The following is a 23,910-nucleotide window of genomic DNA, read 5'->3' as shown; positions in this document are numbered from 1 at the left end:
CAATGCACAACTGTAAAGTTCCAGGAGGGGCTGCCACCACTGCTACTTATGCTATTCCACACTGCCTTTGCTCAAGTGGCCACCTCCTTTATAGCACAGAACTCACCTAGAGTTTTAAGTTTAGGGACCAAACTTGCCTCTACTCACCATGGAAACAGGCAAAGAAAAGGGAGGCCAGAGAGGACACAACTGACAAAAGAAGTGGAAGTAGTATATGGCTTGGTTCAAGGCACTATACTATTTCCTAGCTATCTGACCTTAAACATCTTTCCCCTCTCAAAGCCTCAGTTCCTCATCGATAAGATGGAGACACTGTAATTATAATATTAGATATCAGTTATTTTATAAAATCAAATGCAATAAAATGAAGAAAGGGCTGCTGCCTTCAATGCAGAGTCCACAAACCTTAAGGATTTTACTGAGCCAGAAAAGCTTCATGATTTCATGGCTCCATTATCTGAACTTCCAGAGCAATCTCCACCTACTTGTTTAGCCCTCAATAAAAACAACCAACATTAGAATGCCTGCTATGTACCAGGTACTTCACTTATTTGGAGATCAAATAAGACTACAAAAATGTCTGAGATTAGTATGATCACCATTTTACTGAGGAAAGTAAAGTCCTAAGAGGTTAAATGAGCCACCCAAGCTCACACAGCTAAATAGAGCAGGGATTTTCAACCAGTGTACCACAAAAATTTTAAGACATGCAATACCTGACTATTTAGCCAGGAGCACAGCCCTCTTTTCCATTACTTAGACTGTCAACAATAGCCAATAGCCAATAAAAAAAATAGCCAATACAACAATAGCTGTTTGGTGTGAATGAATCAAAATTATACATATTATACCTATTTTTTTGTCATATCGGCAAAAACCTATTTTTTTTGCAGTGACACAGAATTTTAGTAATTAGTTTTTGTGTGCCATAAAATGAAAAAGGTTGAAAATTGCTGACATAGAGGGACAGAATTTGAACCCAAGGGCAACATCAAATCCCATGCTCTATATACCACCTCTATACGCAACCTAATCTTCAAAGGCATTTTTTTCATTCTTTGTGGGAGGGTTGCAGGTATTTTCATTAAGGGCAGAGGTAGTATCTGATAGACTAGGGATCTTCCCTGGGACACAGCAGGCCTTCAGTCAATATTGAATCAGTTAATGAAGAGATGAATGAAAGGATGCTCTGAGATTTCATCTCCTTTCTACAGCTTAAAATCTTGAAGGAAGGGGACAGGTAAAGTTAGACTAGAGCTACAGCTGGAGCTCCTGGCTGGAGAGGAGCCAAGTAGAGGTTTTTCAAAGAGGAATTCATTGTGGTGATACTGCCCCCTAGTGTCACCTAGGTACTTAAGAGTCCTCTGAAGAACCTCAGGCTTTAGAAGTGGAGGTGACAACACTGCTAAAAAACGTGTTCTCTCTCCTCCCTACATGTGAGCACACTCATAAGAAACAAAGGTAACTGGAGGAACTAGGGGCCTCAATTCCATTTCCCACCAGTCCTTGGGCTTCCTCAAGCTATGGCTTCCCATTGTTGTCTGTTATTTATTGCTGGTACCAACGAGGGTACTTCCTCTCCAGTTGGCTTCCTCTCTAGCCATCAGCCAGGTAGTTGCTAGGTTCTAGGATGGCCCCAGAGCTTTTATCAACTCCTCCAAAGAAGTCAAGCTCCTTCCTCCTAGGCCCAGTTCCCTCCTGATGGAATGATAAGTCTGAGGCCAGACAGAATGAACTTCCTCCCTTATGCCTCAACAATTAGTTGGAAGAGATTATAGCCCCCAATAGCCTATGAACACATACTTCTGTGGATTCCTGTCCTTGGCCCCAAAACTGCCCAGACGTCCAATTCCTTCTCTGAGTTCAAATCTTTTTCCTTGTAGTTTTAACCTATGGGGTCCCAGCTCTGCCCCTTTTGATCTCACAGAACAACTGCCCTCTCCTTGCTAAGGCAGCCTATCTCAGAGATTCCAACACAGAGAACACATCTCTTTTTTTTAATTTTTTACATTGATTTTTGAGAGAGAAACACTGATTTGTTCCACTTGCTTATGCATTCATTGGTTGATTCTTGTATGTACCCTGACTGGGAGTCGAACCCACAACCTTGTGTCATGTCAGAACGGTGCTCTAACCAGCTGAGTTATCTCGCCAGGGCACATCTCCTCTTGAGAGTTCTCCACAAGAAACAGATTTATTAACTCTAAACAGAGTAGCACAGTGGAGAAAAGCTTTATTTTTGGAACTCCATACCACAACTTACTAACTACATAACCTAAAGTGTGTTCTTTCACCGCTCATAGAAAGGATCATTGTGAGAACTGAAGCACTTAGCCAGGGCTACTCCATAGTAGGTACTCAATAAATGATATTTCTCAAAACGACACTGATCTTCAGGACGGGAAGTCATGAACTTCCTCGTTTTCTCCCTTTCCTTTCCTCCACCAGTATGAAAGATGCAAGTTTCTTAAGGACTTTCTTTGGGGAGCAGTAGCTTTCAGAACTAGCATACCAATCTGGCCAGAGATCCCTACCATATGGGCTTCCCTTAGAACCACACCCACAGTACGCAAACCAAATCAACACTAACAAAGAATTACTAGGCCTTGGGGCTTTTTGAAATTAATAAACTTCTTTGTTCAAGGACTTTTCTGCTCAGGGCTCTAAATTATGCCTTCCTCACCCTCCACAGCTATCCCCCTCCAATGCAAATGAACAAAGCCCCCAGTGTTGAGTGCAAGGGATGGCGTCATTTGCCTTGAGAGGGGTAGGGTGTAAAACCAGGGCTCTGCAAAGGAGTCTGAGTAGAGCCTGAAGAAACCTCCCATTCCCAGCTGCACCACAAAACCCACTGGCTGATACTCTCCCCTCTATAGCTGCTGCACAGAATGATACTGCTTTCTGAAGCAAAGGGCCAAACAGCCTTCATAATGTATAGACGCCTTCTTCCTTTTGTCCCAAAGACATTAAGAAACCTGTCCAGCAGATGTCCTGCATGCCAAGTATCTTCCCCTCCCCCACACATAGGCCAACTGCTAATCATACTCAAGTGAGGCATTTCTTTCCTTTTTATAGAAGGGGATCATACGAACTCCAAAACAGTGGAGTTAGAAACAGGAAAGATATAGAATGCAGAAACAAATGCTGGAGATAAATTTCTGAAAGATAACCATAAATGGTAATGGACGGAAACTTGGCTCGGGGTGGTGAACACACAATACAGTGTACAGATGATGCGTTGTGCACCTGAAACATGTATAATTTTGTTAACCAGTGTCATGCCAATAAATTCAATAAAAAAGAAAGATAACCAGACTTGAGAGATCAATTTGACATTGTATAGATGGGTAAACTGAGGCCCAAAGAAGAAAAAGGTTTGTGTAAGGTATAAGGAGAGTTAGTAGTAGAGCCAGCCCTAGGGCCCATGATTTCTAACTTTCTATCCAGTGCCCTTTCAATTTTACTGGGCTATTCCTTTAAAAGCTCTCCAACAGAAAACCTGCATACAAACCCTAACTGGTGTGGTTCAGTGGGTTGAGTGTCGTCCCACCAACCAAAAGGTCACCGGCTAGATTCCCAGTCAGGGCACATGCCTGAGTTGCAGGCCAGGTTCCTGGTTGGGGGTGTGCAAGAGGCAAACTATTGATGTTTCTCTTGCACATCGATGTTTCTCTGCCTCTCTTTCTCCCTCCCTTCCCCTCTCTCTAAAAATAAATAAAACTTTTGCCCTGACTGGTGTGGCGCAGTGATTTGAGTGCCGGACTATGAACCAAAGGGACGCCAGTTCAATTCCCAGTCAGGGCACGTGCCTGGGTTGTGGGCCAGGTCCCCAGTAGGGGGCACACAAGAGGCAACCCACACATTGATGTTTCTCTCCCTCTCTTTCTTCTTCCCTTCCTTTCTAAAAATAAATAATTTTTTTAAATTTAAAAATAAAAATAAGTAAAACCTTTTAAAAAATACATTTTAAAAAAATAAATAATAAAATAAAACCTGCATACAAAGGGAGAATTCAAAGCCTCAGTATAATCAAAATGCAGTCATTCCAGACTAGCATTGTAATCACTTGGAAACTATGTGAATGTCAGCATATTACTTTAATTGTAGTAAATGTGTGTTTAAATGTTCCTCTGACTAGTTTGTACTTTCACAAATTAAATATTAATGATTACCCTAAACTCTAAGAAGCAAAACAAACTCCAGAGAAGAAGCAAGTTCCAACTAAATTTGAAGTTGGATACTTTGAGGATCTTCAAGCCTATTTGTCCACTCTATCTGATTAACAAAACAAGAAGAATCATGACATTTGGGTGGTATATTTATTATATCTCTACTACATGCTGGATGCTTCACATAACACTTGCTTCCCTATTTTTATTTTCTTATTGTCTTTCTCACCTATTTCTAATTTATCTTTTTGAATTTTATGTATCCTTATAAACCACTATAACAAGTTTCTTTGGGGGGGGTAACAAGTGATAAATAAATAATATACTCATTCATAACCTCACAAAAAGCCTTTGAGGTACATATTAGACCAACTTTTTTTTTAATGAAAATGCCAACCAGGAGAGGTTCAACAATTTTCACAAGGCCTAGCTAGGAAAATGAAGATTCTGTATCCTCATCTGTAAAATGGGGCTGATACTAATTTCTACACTCAAAGGACTTTGTGATAGTCAAATGATAGGGTGTACAAAATGCCTGTCACACTACCTAGCATACAGTAAGTCTTGTACAAATGTTAACTCCCATCTGTATTAGCCATAAAAAATTTTCTCAGTCTACCATGTGATATCGGGAACTCAGAGAGGCATGCTCTACTAAGCTTTCCTCAGATATCTAGCCATCCCATCCTGCCTTTTACAGAGAGACCTGGGTAGAAAACAGCCTAGCCTGGCTGGTGTGGATCAGCGGATTGAGTGCCAGCCTGTGAACCGAAAGGCTGCCAGTTCAATTCCCAGGCAGGGCATGTCCCTAGGCTGCAGGCAAGGTCCCCAGTTGGGAATGCATGAGAGGAAACCACACGTTTATGTTTCTCTCCCTCTTTTTCTCCTTCCCTTCCCTTCTCTCTAAAATAAATAAATACATAAATACATACATACATAATACAATCTTTTTAAAAAAGAGAAATCAGCCCCTTACCATCTCCATCCTCTCCTTGTCTTTCCCCTCACCAGTTTAGGGTATTCACAGGAATAGGATTATTTCATTTGAATATAACCTCTTTTGTCTTTCTTCCTTACCCTTCCCAATTTAAGGGATGTTCTCAGATCGTAGAGGGACTCTGAGGGCAAAGGAAGAAGCAAAGCAGGAGTACCTGGGAAATCTATCAAGGTAATACAGGGTCCTAACATCCTGGACAATGTCAGAATGGCCCGTCTGAAGGAACCCCAGCCACATTTTCACTTCTGAAATTCTGGTCACAGACAGCACATTCCCTTGGCCCCTGGAGAGACTTTGAATGCTGAAAGATTCTATGGCCTCCACCTGGCTATTCCATAGCACATCCCTTCTGATAATAATGCCTTGCAGCAAAGGGATACCCTTTGCGTTGGACACAGGAATAGCTGCATCAGTATCATCTCTATGGCATGATTACAGGAGATGAAACACCCTCCTATTGCATTCATCATCCTCAGAGGTATCCTAAATCCTAATATTCCTTTGAGGGAAATGTATATAAAGTAGGCAACCTAAGAAACACTAAGTCAGTTTCTGTATACTAGAAAACAACAACCAGATAAATGTGACAGAGGCCATGTGATACAGTGATAAGAATGCAGGGTTTAAATCCCAGACAAATACCAGCTAGATGAATTAAGTTATTTAATTCTGAGCCTTACCATTAGCTTACATCTTTCAGAGTTCAGAGGAAGGCTCCATGCACTCACAATTTTTTTATTTTATTTTTCAATTACAGTTTACATTCAATATTATTCTGTATTAGTTCCAGGTACACAACATAGTGGTTATATAATCATATACTTTACGAAATGCTCCCCTGATATTTTAAGTACCCACCTAGCACCACACATAGTTATTACAATACTACTGACTATATTCCTTATGCTGTACTTAACATCCCCATGACAGTTTTGTAACTACCAATTTCTACTTCTTCATCCCTTCACCTTTTTCACCCAGCACCTCAACCCCTCCCTTGTTTAGAGCATCTAGCACAGAATCATACCCAACTTGCTTCTCTTTTCTGCCATGTTCATATCCAAGGATGGAATTGATCAGAGCCATCCAAGGTACAGGTTGCCAAAGTTAAACTTTGCCTCCTTTGTTATTAAGACCTGTCTTAGAGGAGCAAATAAGAAAAGAAATTCCCAAGAAGCAGGCATTGTGGTGAGAGCAATTGGGAAAAGTGAAAGAGTCTAAGGGGCAACGAGTCTGTCACTTACCTGGTCAAACAACTGCTTGCCGGTGGTGTTGGGCTGGATGGCAAACTCCAGCTCTGCATCCATGGTGGTCACACGCACATTGATCTAGGATGAGATCAAAGGAAGCAAGTTAGTTGTCTGGCTCTGTGCTCAGCAGAGGCTGGGACAAGTGTCTCTGCTCAACAACAGAAGAGGGAACTAGGATGCTAAGAACCTGAGCAACTTAGATATTGGTGGGAAGAAGAGGAGACTATTGGAGCAAACAAACAATAACCCAGCCTGTGCTTCCAACCACCTTTCTACTGAAGATAAAAAGCACAGCAACAGAGCAATGCTTACCAAGGGGCAAACAAAATGAATGGAAATCAGCTTACTATCAAGAGGGAGAGTGCTGACTGTACTTCTTCCAGGAAGCCTTCCCCACCTATTCCAGCCAGCCCCAAGCCCACAGTGTTCTGTCTTCACCTCTGATTTACAGCCTGGATTATCTGCAGCGCTGGTCTTTGCAGAGCCAACTTAAGGACAGGATAAAGAACACTGGGTTCCAAGCCTAGTACTATAACTAGTACTATCTACAACCTTGGATAAGTCTTATTCCCTCCCTGAATCTTAGTTCCCCTAATCTGTTTAAGAGCAGGAATGGGGGGAGTCAATTACACTAGGTGATATCCAAGGACCATTTTGGTACTGATGTCTATGGTTCTGTATACTAATTTACATTATTAATGTTTCTTGTATTTATGACTCACTGGTCTCCTTAGGCACAAGAGAGGAAAGAAGCCTCAGCAGAGGTAGATGTCAGTATCATAGAGGTTCTACCAAAGCCAAGTCAGCAGAGAAAAAAGGAACAAAAAGAGGTCCAGATTAAAAAAAAAAAAAAAAAGCAGGTAGCCACACACAGGATTTCACAGGCACTAAAAAAAGTATCCTCTATCTTTACGAATAGATCCCCTAGCCCAGGTCAATGATAGCTGAAATTTCTTCAGTAGAGATTTGTTCCTTTGGCTGAAAACTTCATAGTATTCAGGTGGTAATAGTAGTAATAGGAATGGTAAGCAGCAGCTTTCATGTATGAAATCTTATTATTCAGTATGCATCACCCAATTTAATATCAATACTCACCCTGTGAAGGAGAGAGTATCATGTCCACAGTGAGGGTGATGACATAGATTATCTGTCTAAAGTCACATCACCAGTAAGTGGGAAAGACATGGTGTGAGAATTTATAACCAAGTCCAAACCTCAAATTTAAACCAATATGCTAAACACCTCTTACATCAAAGTGTAAAATGTATTCCATTAAAAGAAATCAGCCCTGACCCATGTGGCTCAGTGGGTTCAGTGTCATTCCACAAAACAAAAGGTTTACGGCTCAATTCCCAGTCAGGGCACATGCCTGGGTTGCTGCTTCAGTCTCCAGCCAGGGTACATACAAGAGGCAACCAATTGATGTTTCTCTCTCATATAGATGTATGTTTCTCTCCCTTTTTCTCCCTCCTTACCTTCTCTCTAAAAATAAAGTCTTTTTAAATTGTTGGACATTTTACTTAAGTAATCTATATGGTACAGCTACAAGATGGCTTGTTATATGATCATATAAAATATTTATGAAGATTATTTCATGCCCAGGAAAAATACCTCAGTAATATTAAGTGAAAAAGAGTCAGCAAGAAGATCATATGAGCTCAATTTTGTAAAAACTATGCATAAAGAGAAGATTGGAATCACGTCCAACCAAATGTGTTAGGATTGGTTTTGGGGTGGTGATCCTATGAGTATGTTCTACATTTTTCTAGGATGCTCACATACTACTCATACTACTGGGAGAGGAAGACTAAAAGTAGAATTGTCAAATATGCAAATCCCAATGGAATGGTAAAACATTAAGCCTTATCAGTCTTTCACACCTCTGGGCCTTTCCTGAGCACAGGGGTCAGTTAGCGGGGAAGAGGAGGCCAGACAGCCATTTTACTAGCTAAACAATTCCAATGAGGACCAGGCCTGGGGAACAACTTTGTAAATAAACCTCGCCAGGGATCCAGGGAGGAAATCTATTTCAGGATTGACAATGGAACAGGAAAGGCCCTGAAGGCAGGAACAAGTAAGGCAAGTACCCCAATGAGAGGCAATGGGCAAGGTTAGCTACCTAGACTTGGTGTTACTAGATTTAAACAGATATCTACTTCTTCATCCTCACTGTGGATTGGCTTTCTGCCAATCCAATGACCTCTATAGAATACGGCCTCATGATGTAGGGAGAATGAGGCCCAATGGGCTGGAATTTGGCCACAACATCTAGCCTCAAATCACCCACCCTTGAGCTGAGTCAGGAGAGACTTCAAAACACTAGTGATGGACAGGATAGGAAAGAGTGAAAAAGGGATAGTGTGTCTTCTAGTACACTGGACTTCATTCTTATCTCAAGGATTCTGTCTTACTTAGAGTTACTACTCCGATACCCAAGACTCAGTGGATACACACAAGCTGTTGACTAAATGAACAGTACTAAGCAAGGGGATATAAGAGACAGATATAGCATAGCACACAGATTCAAAACTGGGAACACTTTACATCTTGTGCCATGGACCCTTCTGGGAAGTCTGGTGAAATCTTCCTCAGAATATTTGTAAATGCACGAAATAAAGTAGATAAAAAGAAGCCAATTATGTTGAAATAGTTATCAAAATTTAATATGTACGTCTTTATTGTCATTTTAAGTAATTACCCAGCAGTGGGTCTTATTAGTTATTACTGCCATAATTTCAACTTTGTGTTGAGCATAAATATTTTGAGAAATCTATATTAACTAAATCATGATATAAAAGTACCTTTGACTTCCATTGGTGACAAAGTCACAAATATTGGCATTACTACTTCTACTACTAATAGTAATTACTATTACTATAGTAGTAGTGATTACTATTACTACTACTTTTTTTAAACTACATTCATAATTGAAAGAGGGGTTAAATTTCAGTAAGACATTAGTGAAAACCAGTATGTTATTCTCCTCCATTCAAGTGTATCCTTCACACTTCTAATTCAATCCATAGAGGCTCAAGGACTCCAGGTTAAGGAGCTTCCTATAAATTTCAGTTCACCAAATATTAATGGAACACTGTGTTTAAGGAACTATGGTTAGAATAGAGTTGTTGGACCAAGCCCTGACCCCAAGGCACTTACTGAATCACAGAAAATTGTAATATAAAAGAGAGACATTCTATCCTGGCTGGTGTGGCTCAGAGGATTGAGTACTGGCCTATAAACCGGAAGGTTGCTGGTTCAATTCCTCGCTAGGGCACATGCCTGGGTTGCAGGCCAGGTCATGTGAAGGGACACCAATGTCTCTCGCACGTCAATGTTTCTCTCCCTCTCTTTCTTCCTCCCTTCCCCTCTCTAAAAATAAAAAATAAAATCTTTTTTAAAAAAAATAGAGACATCCTAAGAAGGGCCGTAGAACAGAAAAAGCCTTGTGTGAAATTAAAAAAAAAAAAACACAGTTCAGTAGTATTTGCACTGGTCTCTAAGACTAAGCTGGATTTTGAAAAAGGGAGACTATGGGAATGGGGGTAAGAGTACTCAGGTGTCCTAGGTAGAGATGTGTGATGGCCCAGGGGAGACAGCTATGAAGATGGTCTGCTTAGAAGCAAGCATGCAGGCCTACTCCAGGGTGAATGAGGCCAGCAGAGTGAAGAGTGGGCAAAAAGCTGAGTATGTGGAGGGCCCTGAAGGCTATGCTAGAAAGCTTGGCCTTAATCCTGTCAGCAGTGGACAGCCAGCTTAGAGGTCCTAAACAGGGTGGGACAGAATCTGAACAGGGCTTTTTGGAAGAAAGTACCCAGGGAGGAAACTGAGGAAAGGGGTGGGACTACAGGGCCACATTCCACAGCCTAGCAGTTCCCTTTAATTCACACTATTAGGAAGATTTTTCAAAGGAAATAAGCCACTGTCTTTTGCATAGCATGTCAATCACAGATTATGTCAATTTAGCATCTTCAGGGCTTAGCCCACAGACCCAAATATTCAATTCAAATATTTGTTACAGAAAAGTGATTAAGAAGTACAAACGGCAATTACAAAACAGTCACAGGGCCCTGGCTGGTGTGGCTCAGTGGATTAGTTGTTGGTTCAATTCCCAGTCAGGGCACATGCCTGGGTTGTGGGCCAGGTCCCCAGTAGGGGGTGCAAGAGAGACAACCACATGTTTCTTTCCCTCTCTTTCCCCCTCCCCCTCTCTCTAAAAATAAATAAAATCTTTTAAAAAAACAGTCACAGGGATATAAAGTACAACATAGGGAATAGAGTCAATAATACTGTAATAACTGTATTGTAATAATTGTATGTATGGTGCCAGGTGGATACTAGACGTATTGGGAGTTCACCTGTAAGTTACATTAATATCTAACCACTATGCAGTACACCTGAAACTAATATAATACTGAAAGTCAATTGTATTCAAAAAATAAATAAATAACAATAAAAGGAAATGCTTTTTAAATAAGTCAATCAATAGAAAAGCACCCAGCCTAGGTTAGGAATAAACTTGTCAGAGAGGCTAGTGTTGTCCACACATCCTCCCTTAGAACAAGGCTCTTCTAAAGTTCTCAGCAGAGAACTAAATCTGAAGATGTCCAGCTGAAACCAAACCGGAACCTACTTCCCCAGAATCCCTGCTCAGGGTTCCTGCCATTCCACCGTGGCTGCTTCTCCAGGGAGGGCAGCAAGAGGTTTCCTGAATTTCACTGTGGAGACAAATAATCTTACATTAAAAAAAAAACAGAAAGAACCCTGGCTTGTGTGGCTCAGTGGATTGAGCACCAGCCTGCAAACCAAAAGGTGACCAGTTCAATTCCCAGTCAGGGCACATGCCTGGGTTGCAGGCCAGGTCCCCAGTAGGGGACGTGCAAGAGGTAACCACACATCGATGTTTCTCTCCCTCTCCTTCCCCCACTTCCCCTCTCTAAAAATAAATAAATAAAATATTTAAAAATTAAAAAAATAGAAAAGCAAACACAAAGGGACTTCTATTCTTTCCACCACTTAACTCAAAAGAAAATGTGAGTCATGAGGACAGGGTCATGCATCTGTGCTCCCCGTTTTCTGTGTGTTGGAGGTAGGGAGGAGCAGGGTGATAGGTAGAGCAGAAGTCTAGATAAGAGAAGATCTCCTGGTCTCCCTTTAGACTAATCTGGGACCCAAGTATGTAAGATGAGCTGCAAGCCACACAGGGCCCACTGGATGCTCACCCTGGTGGGTACCTACTAACCTTTTGGGCCTGGCCTCTGCAATCTTAAGAAGAGGGTGATCTAGTTTCAAGCAAAGCCCTGAAAATAGATCCTCTGAAGTCAGAAGTTTTAAGCAGCCCCTCAGCTTGTTAAGAGTGGAGGAGCTGGACTGGGTGGAGCAACATTTCAAGATGGTCTCCATCATAAAACATAATCCCTGCCTAAGTTGGTCCCTGAAGACTTAGGCACAGACTGAGGTTAAAGACTGTCTCTGGAGAACATTAAGGGTTTAAGGAACAAAAAATAAAGTCTGGGTGTGGTCATGGGGGGGTGTCACCCTCCCAAACACACTTAGCCCTCCCACCCCCAGCCCAAGAACAATAAATCCAGTGTTATTTATTGAACAATTGAACAAAGACACTTCCCACACGAAGCGCTTCACTGGACTAACAAGTCCATCACAGTGATCTGCCATCTAAAGTTCTCAAAAAACTGGGATCTCTCCTGAGCTGGCTGGCCTAAGAAACAAAAATAACAAGGGCCCTGGCTGGTGTAGCTAACAGGGTTGAGTATTGTCCCACAAACCAAAAGGTCATTGGTTTGATTCCTGCTTGAGGCACATGCCTGGGTTGCAGGCCAGGTCCCTGGTTGCGGGCATGCGAGAGGCAACCAATCAATGTTTCTCTCCCACATCAAAGTTTCTCTCCCTCTCTCTGTCCCTCTCTTCCCCTCCCTGTAAAAATAAATAAATAAAATCTTAGGGAAAAAAAAAACAGGCCAGATGCTACCTCTGCCTTGGCCCCAGCAGCCAGTATACTTTGGTCCATGGGCCTGGGCAGCTTCAAATAATGGACCCTCTCTTTTCCTAGAGCTAGGAACACCCAGGTGAGCAGTAGCCATGTCACAGTGAGAAGATGAGGGCAATGCGTTCCCTATGAATAATGTGTTGCCCCTGAACATCAGGATGGCTCTTTCCAGGAGAGGAGTTTGGGCAAGACAGAGGAGAAAGCTGAAAGAGCTGAATAGTCACAGGTAACTTGCCTGAAGCACAGACCTGTAAGCCAGAGAAAACTGGCATTACTGGTACCACTTCATGGGTGAGGAAACTGAAGTATATACAGGCAGTTGACATAAGGATGGAAACGAACATTTACCCAACTACGCATCAAGCCCCATCACCCACTGTCTCACTTAACATCACTGAAGCCACATTTACTGAACCAGCAAGTTGTGAAGATGGGTTTTCTGGACATTCCTGTAGCTCTTTTCATGATTCCACCCACTTCTCTGGTCATGCTGATTTCACTGCTGTCTTCAGACACCGCCTTGGCAACTAATTTGGCCAAGGTCCAAACACTGACACAGGAAGCCCAGGCACATCTGGGAAGCACTGCTTGGGAAGGCCAACTCGCCAGAGCAGAGTTTATGAGTCAGCCAGTTGGGTCTGAGCTCAATGACCTCATGCCCTTCCCCCATCTGCCACCTCCCCAAACTCCCTTAGGGCCCACCCGCTCTGGGCTTTCAGTGGAGCTACTGGTATGGAGAAAGCAAAGGTAAGTGGGGGAGGGGGAACAGAAGTAGGACAAGCCCTACCAGGGCAATTCCAAAACTTCAGTTTCTTCACTGGACAGAGAGTAGTCACCACAGTGTTATCCAAACTGCCTATCCCAATTATTTAGGCTCCAGCACCCACCATTTCCTGCTACCAGAACTGGGGCGAGAGCAGGGCAGGGCCTAGTCTGTCTTGCCTCTTGGGATGACAGCACTGCCTCAAGCAGCTGTTTTCCATAAGGGGGAAAACAAGGGTTGCTTTGAATCTCTAGCCTAGGAGACATTCTCTTCCCCACCCTCTCCTCCTCCTCCACTGACTCATTCAATTCTCAGCAACTCAGCCTCTTCCTTTTGACTTGGAAGTGGTACCTGGAACAACCGTTATCTATTCTGACCTCTTCCTACCCATTTCCAAACCATTACAACTAGCAAGACCTGCCTGGGGTTAACCCTTCCTAGGCCTGTGCCTTTTCCCAGTAGTTTCTAGAAAAGAGAACCACACCCAACCCAATGTATACCCATACCTTAATGGGTCAGCAATGTCTTCAACCACTCCAACTGCTGCAAAAGGTATGGGAGACAAGGGTCCCCTTTCACTTGCGTTAGCCCATTTCCCCCCAGCTCTCCAAGAACCATTTCAACTGTGAGACAATGGCAGCTGGAGACTGTTACTCCTCCTGTTAGCACATATTTAAGGGAGTAACTCCAAACATAACTAACCCCTTTTAGCAGTGATAACATAACTACATTGTCACCATAGGAAAAGAGCTCACAGCAGAAGCCAAAGCTGAAAAAGTAAAAAACGGTGAGATTATGTTAGAAAGCTGTAGCTTTCCCATTAATCCAGCCTTAATTGCACAGCCTTTTATCCCATGACAAGGTTAAGATTCCCCTCTTCTCCACACATGAAAGTCAGAAAGGAAACTAGCTCCTTACCATTTGTGTCTAACTCCAGGACTTAACTTTCAAAATCAGCTCAGCCAAACCATACCACAAGAGCAAACAACATCCACTCCCCTTTTCTCCACCCCAGCTCATCTCTCTGTTCCAGGCATGTGGGCTGCCCCACCACTTCTTTAGCAAGTCATTCCTCCTCTTTACACTTTCAAGATTTCAATCCACTCATCCTAGACTCTCATCTGGCTCCTCCAAAACAATACCCTTCGGAACTTATCCCTATTCTCCAAGAGAATAAACAGCCCAGAATCCCAATCTGTCAGATCTGAAAGAGGCTTTATAGATCATTTGATTGAAACTCTGAAATACACAACAGGAGAAACTGAGGTCCAGAGAAGGAGAGGTACTAGCCTAAGGTCACACAGGTGCTAGGCAAGTGCGAGAACATAAATGAAAAACTTGGCTCTTGATCAACTATCCTACTTAATAAGCATAGAATCACTCTCAAACTTGGAAAACAGTAGACTCTTCAGGCTAACCGCTATTGATCTGGAAAGACTAGGTGGAGGAAGCCGGTTCAGTTTGCTTCCATGAAAAACTCAAAACTAACAATGCTTGGAAATCTAGCTTTCAGTAAAGAGCAGGCCCAACTTTCAGACTCTGAGACATTAACCACCACCCATTCTAGGGAGACTAAACCTTTTATAACAACACTGAAAGAAATTCAAAGATCTTTCGTTTCTAGGACACTTCGTTTGCCAAATCTTGGCTAGCAATTGATTGGGAAGGTCCCTGGTAGCAGGCATAGCTGAGACCCAAGCTGGAGGTTAGGGAGGGTGAGAACAGAGGAGGGAGGAAAGGGGAGTGCATCAGGGAAAGAGGCACAGGATTGGAGGAACAGATTTATACCCAGGTAGCCAAGAACAACAGATTCTTCAATTCCCATAAAAAATTTGAAACTGATGAAATAAAAGGAAAGAGTACCCATCATTAAAGGAAGTCTCCCAAATGGGTTAAACCTCTCAGGTGCCACACCCAGCTGGGCTTCAGCCTCTTGAATCAGTTTCCTGGTTGACCCAGCTTCCTGCCCACGAGTTTCACAGGAGGTACTTGTAGACTGGAAACAGATCATTTATAGCCTTAAGATGCCTGTGCTGCCTAGAGCACCAGAAGAGGGCTCTATTCTCTCTGCTCAGTAATGCATTCCAGCAACCTACAGCATCACATCTCTGAAGCACACTGGAATTGATTCGAGCCTCAGCTTAAGCTCAGCAAACTCTAAAATGTGATTGAAATTCTAGTTCATTAGACCATGTGAGACCATGCACATCAAACAGACACACACACATATACTTGCAGTATTTTAAATGTGTTCTCTCTTGAGAGGGAGGAGGATTTCCCCTAAGAAGCAGAGCCATGAGGGGAGGCAGAATGCAACAGAGCGCCTATGCTACCTTGTCCTTTTTCAAAGGTGCCTAATCTTTACTTATCTTGGCTCTGCCTTGCCATTTTCTCCAATCATGTCTTACCAATATACATAAGTCCCCCCCACCCACCACCAACACAACCCACCAGGACCTCCAAGCTCCGTCAGCTGATACCCAGAAAATCACAAACTGGGTCTGCGAACTTACTCATAAGATTCACCTAGGGAAATTTTTTAAATACAAATCCCCTGGCCTCACCCACAGAGATTCTGATTTATTATATGAGAAGCAGGGCTCAGGCATTAGAAGTTGACAGCTTCAGATGAATCTAAGTCCCAGCTATACTCGGGAATGTCTGGCACAGAATACAGCATCCTGAACCAACCAGCCTCTCACGGGCTGGTATTCACATGGCTAAAGGGATGCTTCTTAGAAGGGAAACATAGAAAGTGGAGTGCAACTGCGAAGAGATCTGGGCTTCTGGTCCTGGAAAAACAGCTGCCCAAAGCTGAACACAGTCAGCCTCCACAGAAGATCATGAATGCAATCAGATCTGCTACTTCCCCCAAACCCCTCTTCAACTGGTCTCCCTGTTTGTAAAGCAGTGCAACGATTATCCTTGTTGCTCGCTGCCTAGTATCGTCACTCCCACCACTACAGATACTACTGTGCACTAAAGCAATGTGTATACTGTAGGAGAAAACCCTGTATTCTGAAAACCTGAGTGCAAGGTCCAGCTTCACCAATAATAAGCCATGATTTCTTGACCTCCCCACTTATAAAATGGGCATAATGACGCCAACCTGGCAGAACGCTGTGCAGTGCTAATGCAATGTGTCCCAAACTTAACAATTTGGGGCATTAGTTTAAAAACCCAGATTTCTGAACCCCACTCCAAACACGCTGAAACAGGGTTTCTAGAGGAGGAGCTTGGAAACTAGTAGTTTTGCCCCAGATGACTCTTATCCTCTGGGAAATTTAAAGAAACATCACCTGGCACAGATGCTGTTAATATGAGACAAGAGGTAGAACCAGAGGTCTGGTCCTCCAAAAGGCTTTCTGTCCCCGAGATCCTCATTACAAGGACCTGGAGATTAGGACCCAGCAGAGTGGACTCTGCAAGCAGCAGAGGGAAGAGAAGACTTTAAATGGCACTGTCCCTTTCCTGGATGCTCTAGGAACTTAGGGCAGAGAAGAGACATGGTGAGAGGTCCTGCATTTGAATATACATGTGAGCAGGCTGGGGTGGGAGGTAAGCACGTGAGTCTATAACTGTGATTAATAATGGTGCACTGGAACTGCCTCACATTGGAGATGATTATGTGCATCTCTTCACAACTCCTCCTTCAAAGATGTATTGGTAGCTTGAAATTGGCCATGACGAGGGTATTTACACCACAGGGATTGATCAGTAAACAGTATAAATTATGGTTTCACCACAGAGTTTGTTGTTAAATATTTACCAGTACATGAAATGCATGTACAGTAAGCATCCTTAGGCCCATTTTACAAATGAGAAAAGTGAGTCTTAATAAAGGAAAGCAACTGCATGACCCTGGTGGAGAGCCATGTCTATCTGACCAGCAACAAATCTCTGGCTCTCTGTATCAGCTTTCCATGAGAGTAGGAAGCCCCGCTTGTCAAGGAAAAAGTGGCTGACTCAAGGGGCTCCTCCAAAAACTAAAGATAAAACAAGGGCACCTGGTGCGCTTGGTATTTCCTTGGCACCAAGGAAATCTGGGGCTAAAGAGCCACAAACTGAAACATGAATGCAATATTCCCATCAGACAAGAGAGGCTGGAGGGGCAGGGAATGGTTTTGGAAAGCCCCAGTGGAAACTACAGCACACTTTTAAGGTCTCTCCACAAATATCAAACAGATTGTGGGCTCTGGAGGGAAACCCTGGGATGTCCTAGCTCTCTTGAAGCTGTAGTTTCCCTACATGTATAATGGTGGTAAGTAAATGTGAGGACAAACTTAGCCTTCATTATAGCAAAAGATCTCCTAGCATGTATTAGATGTTGGATAAATTTTCGTTACTTTCTCTTGCAACCTCATTATCCAACCCAGATGCCTCCAGGGCCTCTGGCTTACACTTATAGAACAATAATCCTAGCCTCATGTGCACTGTTCTTTACAGTTTAAAGGGCATTTGTGCACATGCATTGTCTCATCAAATTCAACTCTGTATGAAAGGCAAGGCATAGAAGCACCATTTTATAGAAGGGAGAAATAGAGGCTTAATGAAGTAAACATCAAATTGCTCAAGTGTGAAGGAGACAATACTAGCACCCAGGTCTCCCCAACTACCAGTATACTGTTCTTTGCCCTTCAAAGTTTCTTTTATTAAGGTCACAAGAGGGACCTTCCAAAGGCTTAGCTATTATTTATTTTATTCAAGAAATCTAATGACCTCTGGCTTCTAGCTATTTCAGGGTGCTACAAGAGGAGCTCTCCTTGGGATAAGAGATCAAGGCAGCACAGGGTAGAGACTGTCTTTCCTGGAGTGTAGGGTGTCACACCATTAGGTGGGAGCAACCAATCAGGAAATTTGTTCTGAGTCTGGTCCCAGGAACCTATGTCAGAGTGCCCCCAGCTGTACTGTCTTCCTCAGTGGTTTTAAGTTTTGCTACTTTCCCAGCACGTTCCCGCCTCTGTACTCTCCCGAACCAAAAATTGCATGGCACTTCAGAATACGGAGTATATAAAAGTAGATTTGTTCTGGTTGAAGGCAGACTGCAGCTCCCCCACCTAGCTCAGCCAAATACAGTTTGCAAATCACTGAACTAGAAGCTTAGGGGAAGGAGGAAGATCCAGGTCTAACTTTCCAGAATTCTACTCATCTTAATTCTGCCACTGATTCCTTGTAGGACTTAAAGGACTCTCCAGACCTGTTTCCCCATCTGTAATCTGAGGTGGTTGGACCAGTCAGCTTCTAATGGCCCTTTCAGCGTTGTGATTCCAAAAAAAAAGGGATCCTGGCAGTCCCCACGGTATAAAACTGTGAAGAGAGAACAACAAAAGCAAAGCCCCACTCTTAAACCCCAAATAGCCCCTCAGCCTCTAGTGACTGAACTGAACTCTTTAGACAGTTCCTCAAGTACTGGGTAAATGGCGTCTGGGCGGGTGGGCAGACAGGCAGGAAGGCGGGCGCCACACCCTCCCTTGCACAGGAAGCTAGCTACATCCTCTTTTCCCCACCCCAGGCAGAACATCTCCAAAGGTCCCCAGCAGAAGTAGTGGGGGCAGGGAGAAGAAGAGGATGGGGCCTAAAAGGAAACTGAACATGCAAATCACCTCAGTGTGCTAAGAAGCCATCTGGGGGGAGGGGGATGACTAGGGCTCTGGGAAAGACTAACAAAGCAACCCCATTCTCTACTGTGACCCAGCTCCCAGGTCAAAACCTAGCCAAAATGACCTGTGACTTCAGAAGTCACAAGGCATAGGCTGGTACAGTGGGCAACCTGGACCCACCTATTCCTTGCACTGAATTTCTGCAGCTCGAAGAGCTGGGCCTCATTGACAAGTATTTACAGTTCTTTCTTAGGGTAAGAACACAGACATGCTGTGGGTGGGTGGGTGTACACATGAATGAACACTAGAAAATACAGCGGTTCTTCATGCCTCTCAGAGTCAAGGAGACAGGCACCAACTCACATGGCCACACCACCAGCCCACTTTCCCGCCCACCCCCACCCCCGCCCCCATACCCTGTGACTGGGGCCCAGCCCTCCCCACATCCTGTTCTCAGAGAACACGTGACTGCCTGGGGAAAGATACTGTCACTTACCACACTTCCCCTCCCCAAAGGAGGCTTTGGTTGACTGGGGAGGGGGCTGGAGTTCTCTGCCTGATTAGGCTGAATAATCTGCAATAAATCTCCCAGTTTCACAGACAGGGACAGGAAGGTGACCAGTTAACACTGAGAGCACCTTCCACAATCAGAGGATCCATGTGCAGAGACAGAGGGTGATGGTCCAAAGTAATTCTGGAAAAATGAATTTTCTGGAAAAACACAAATTGGCAACTTCTCCTACATTTGAAAACTGGAAGACAACATGCCGATGCTCTTCCTTGATTAATGAAGCAGGAGATGTAAAAATACAATAAACTTATTTTTTTAAAGGCTCCCAGCCCTGGCCGGGTGGCTCAGTTGGTTGGAGTGTCATCCTGTACACCAAAAGGTTGTGAGTTCGATCCCGGTCAGGACACATATGTAGGTTGCAGGTTCAATCCCTGGCTGGGGCGCGTATAGGAGGCCTGTTTCTCTCTCACATCTCCCTGTCTCTCTCTCTCTCTCTCTCTCTCTCTCTCTCTCTCCCCCCTTCTCCTCCTCTCTCCCTTCCTGTCTCTCTAAAATCAATAAAAATATATCCTCAGGTAAGGATAAAAAAACAAAAAAAGCTTCCTAAACATCACAATTCTCACTACATATGGCTTTTAGATGCCAATATCAGCATTTCTGCTATAGCAGCATGATTTGCAGAGTTTTGATGGGCCTACAGTGGCTTGGCTACTTGGAAAAAGCAAATTACTTTAGACCCATATGAACAGCTCCCCCAATAAACTCAAGAAGAAGAGATGGTGAACTGGTACAACAGCCTGAACCCATGCATTGTTCAATTTCCCGTCACTCCTCTCTGACCAGCTGACTCCCCCTGCCCTTCCCCTTGCCTTCTCTTCCCAAACTATAAGCAGCAAAAAATGTGGCTGAACATTAATCTGAATGTTCAGGGAGGGCCTCCTCAGTTATCCAGAGCAAGAACTCAGAAGGCAGATGTCATTCCACAGAACTGCCTCATCAAGTGCAGATCTTCAATACAGCATGATATTTGGCTAGGCATGTATAGAGGGCTTTGGCTGGCCACTCCGAAATAGGATGACCCCAGTCCCACTCAGCCTGATGCTTCCCCACACCTAATCTTGCAGCCCAGTCTAACTCTTGCCCCATCAAGGAGCAAGGTCTATTACACAGGCCTTAAAAAATGCCAGTTCTCAGCACCTGCCTCGGTGGATATGCTGAAGGCTGAAGAGTAGCCTTACACCTGTCCTAAGAATTTGTTTATACCTACTAGCTCTGTCTTCATTTTTATCATGGTCACCTTCCTAAAAACAGAGGTATAGAGAGCCCAAATAATGCCTCTGAACTCCTGTGAATCTATGATTGTTTTGGGAAAGTCCTGGTGTGAGGTAGTAAGAGAACAGGGACTTGACACCCAGCTTATTAGCTTTGGTCCCTACTTAGGTTGCTATAACTTCTCTAAAAAAATGGATTTGTATGTTTTGAATTGTTGATGAAGCCACATCTTGCTGTTCAAGCTACCAGCTACCAATTTACTGAGACTGGCAAAAATTGTTTAACCTATCCAGCCAACAAGACCACGGTTTTTAGCACCCCTACCACATAAACACAAATTTCACACCCCCTAATGCTGAGGTGAGTATGCATGAAACCACTCGCCCCCCACCCCCCCCCCCACACACACACACGCACATATCAGATAGCAGCAGGAAAGAGGCACACCAAAATCTCTACAGAAATTACTGAGCAGCCTCCCTAATGACCCAGGCAATAGACATTGCTTTATGATCCAAAGCAAGCCCTACAATTTTACCTACAATTTTAGTAAGACCTAGAAGAGCAAATAGGGCCACCTCTTACCTACTTCAGGTGTTTTAGAGAGGACCCACATCCCTGACACAGTGACATATAAATATACACACATGCTGGTTCATGTACCACCGAGTTATCAGACACATAATATAGAGCAGGCCTTGAGATGATTGCTTATACATGTGCATGTGTGAAAGCAAGTGAGTGAGTGTGTGAAAATATTTTTGTTTGCAACAAGTGGCAAATGAATGGGGAATTAACCACTCCATACAGGAAAGGCTGTGATAGAGGTAATCAGAGGGAACTGTGGAAATACAAAGGGGGACCCAGGCCATAATGGAAAAGGTGGGAAGGCAGAAGGTTTCTAAAGGAAGAACTGACCTGTCCCAAAGTATAAATAAGTTTGCCACAAACTTAAATAAGGACAAAGGTATTAAAGAGAAAGAGAAGCTCATGGTATTCAGGGGAGAGAAAGAGCAGGTACAGAGACACAGAGGCAAGAAACAATGCATGCCCTCCAAATGCCATAGGGAAATATATAGTATTTGAAAACCTTCCCAAAGGCACAAACTTAAGAATCAAGGCTTCCTTTTTCAGCTCCCTGACCCTTTCCCTAGAGTCTAACAGAAGAGAATAAATTTGAGACATTTCTGCCACCATAGTATTAGGCACTAGCTTGGCAGATATGAGGAAGAGGTATGTTACAGAGATAGAAACCCCTGAAGACAAAGCCAGACAAAGTGGCCTAATGTACAAAATATAGGCAGGAAGCTGGCTGTTTTGCACAGCCCCACTGAGGCACCAGATTAACTTAATGAGCATTCCCTACCCCAGCTTCCACAAACCTTAGGGGAACCAATCTCCAGACCTCAAGGGAGTCTACCACAACCTACTTCTAGTCCATATGGAAAACCTATCTACCTACAGATAGACCTGGAAGGGCAACCTGACTAAAAGCCCCCCTGTACCCACACCCCACCACACACACACACAAAGAGGAAGTGAAAGCTACCAGCACAGCAAGGGCTTGGGGTGGGTCTGCCTGGCTTCTGCAAAGAGGCGTGGACCCACTAATTTCACAAACTGTTTTGCCCTCTTGAGCAAAGGTTCCTCTAATCATTTTGTCCTCTGCACATCCGCTATTCTTCACACCCAATAACCATCCTGTCTAACCTGGGTCTTGTATACCTCTTCTACTCTTTCCCATCCCCTCATCCTGGGACTTTCAAGGCTCCCTGGAGCTGGGGTTCCTGTTCCCAAAGCAACAGACACACCCACACAGATTCTCAACTGAAGCAAAAGGCACAGTGGGGTTCACCACAAATTAGGCCAGTCATTGGCTTCGCTGTTTCAAAAATCAGTTTCTTCATCTATTAAAATAATCATACAGATATATTGCAGTTTAGGGACCACACTTACAAATTAGAGGCCAAGCCTAACTAGGGTCCTAAAATCCTTTGATCTCGAATATTTACAGAGGGAGAAATATGATGAAAGAAATTAAGAGAAATGGGGCATTTATCAAGCACCTTCAATATGCCAGGCACCCTTCTAGGTGTACCTTTGTAATCAAAAGCTTGTTTCTCTCTCATAAATCCTGAGGAAGTGGGTATCATTATTATCCCCATTTTAAAGATGGAAAACTAAGGCTCATAAAAGTTTAATGCCTTACCCAAGGTCATGAAACTATAAATAATACTATAAATAATGTTTGAAAATGATTGTACCTAACGGGCCTACTTCATTTATCTTATGGCTACAACCGTCCTTTCTCTCAAGCCATCTTGATCAATGCTGACCAGATTCCAATCCAAAATAGTCACGGGAAAACCTAAGGCAACTCTACTTGGCATGCTCACCATTAATTGTCACCTTAAAACCTTTTAAGCTAACTGCACTCACTGACTAGCGACAAATATACTTCAGTCCTTAGGGTCAAAAACATTTGTGCATATTCAACAAGTCTTCTACACTATTGGGGTTAGAGAGAGGTACAGGGCTTTGTAGACATTAAGGAAGGGGAGAGGAGGAACAGCCCTGATGAGTGCTGTTTACCCCCTTGTGCTCTGGTTATTCCTGGTTAGAAAGCTCAGTGGTGGAGTTTCCTGGGCCTACTAGCCAGGAGTCGGATGGCCATTTAGAATCCTAGGTATGTTTGGGGAAGGGTAGGCATTGCAAAAAGGAGAAAAGAATGCATTCCACAGAAGATCTCGTGCAACTCCTCCTAATCCCTGACCTTTCCAGGAAAGTGACTCAGCCTTGGCACCACACTCTCCCCATTCCAGTATTCGCAAAGACTTAGCATGAATGGGCATGGGTGCCCAAAAAGGCATGTGCCCACATAAACACATAAGTGCTAACACAGTGTGCCCCCCACCCCGCCGCGAACACTGAGTGTAAAAGAATGCCTCCCTGCCTAGGTAAGCTTATCATAAAGCTATGCTGTAATATCACCCCTCACCCTCAAACTCTAAAAAGTCTCAGTATCTTGCTCCAAAAGTACCCAGGATTCCTTGTGTTCAGGCATGGTCTCACAAGAACACAAAGGAGGCACTTTCTCAAAAAGCCAAGTTTGACTTTAGGAGGCTCAGCAAAGCCAGGGATGAAATGTGGGGGAAGGAACAGGAAGAGCTAGGCCCAGCTCTGGAATCCCCTAGTAAGTATAGCTTTGGACTGTTGTGTTTTTGTTTTCAAATCTCCCTAATTACTATCAACAGCAGCTGCACACTTATCAGATTTGAGGCCATCTGGGATGAAAAGCAAAATCTTACATAGGAGGCGTGAGCTAGAGGAAAGCATCATCTATC

The 23,910-nt window shown here is 43.6% G+C and overlaps 1 protein-coding gene across 1 annotated transcript in view; it reads right to left on the bottom strand.

Moving 5' to 3' along the window:
- The window catches only part of MSN (moesin), a 66,292-nt gene that overhangs the window by 19,497 nt on the left and 22,885 nt on the right, over window positions 1-23,910 (bottom strand). The window contains exon 2 of the mRNA XM_054574250.1: window positions 6,411-6,494. Within this exon, the coding sequence (XP_054430225.1) occupies window positions 6,411-6,494 (84 nt within the window). The remainder of the gene's footprint in view (window positions 1-6,410; window positions 6,495-23,910) is intronic.

The sequence above is a fragment of the Pteronotus mesoamericanus genome, unplaced genomic scaffold (assembly GCF_021234165.1).
Source record: "Pteronotus mesoamericanus isolate MK-2021 breed Mesoamerican mustached bat unplaced genomic scaffold, CSHL_Meso_final contig_256, whole genome shotgun sequence".
NCBI lineage: Eukaryota > Metazoa > Chordata > Mammalia > Chiroptera > Mormoopidae > Pteronotus > Pteronotus mesoamericanus.
Note: the sequence above shows the minus strand (reverse complement) of the source record. Positions and strands in the feature narration are given on the sequence as shown.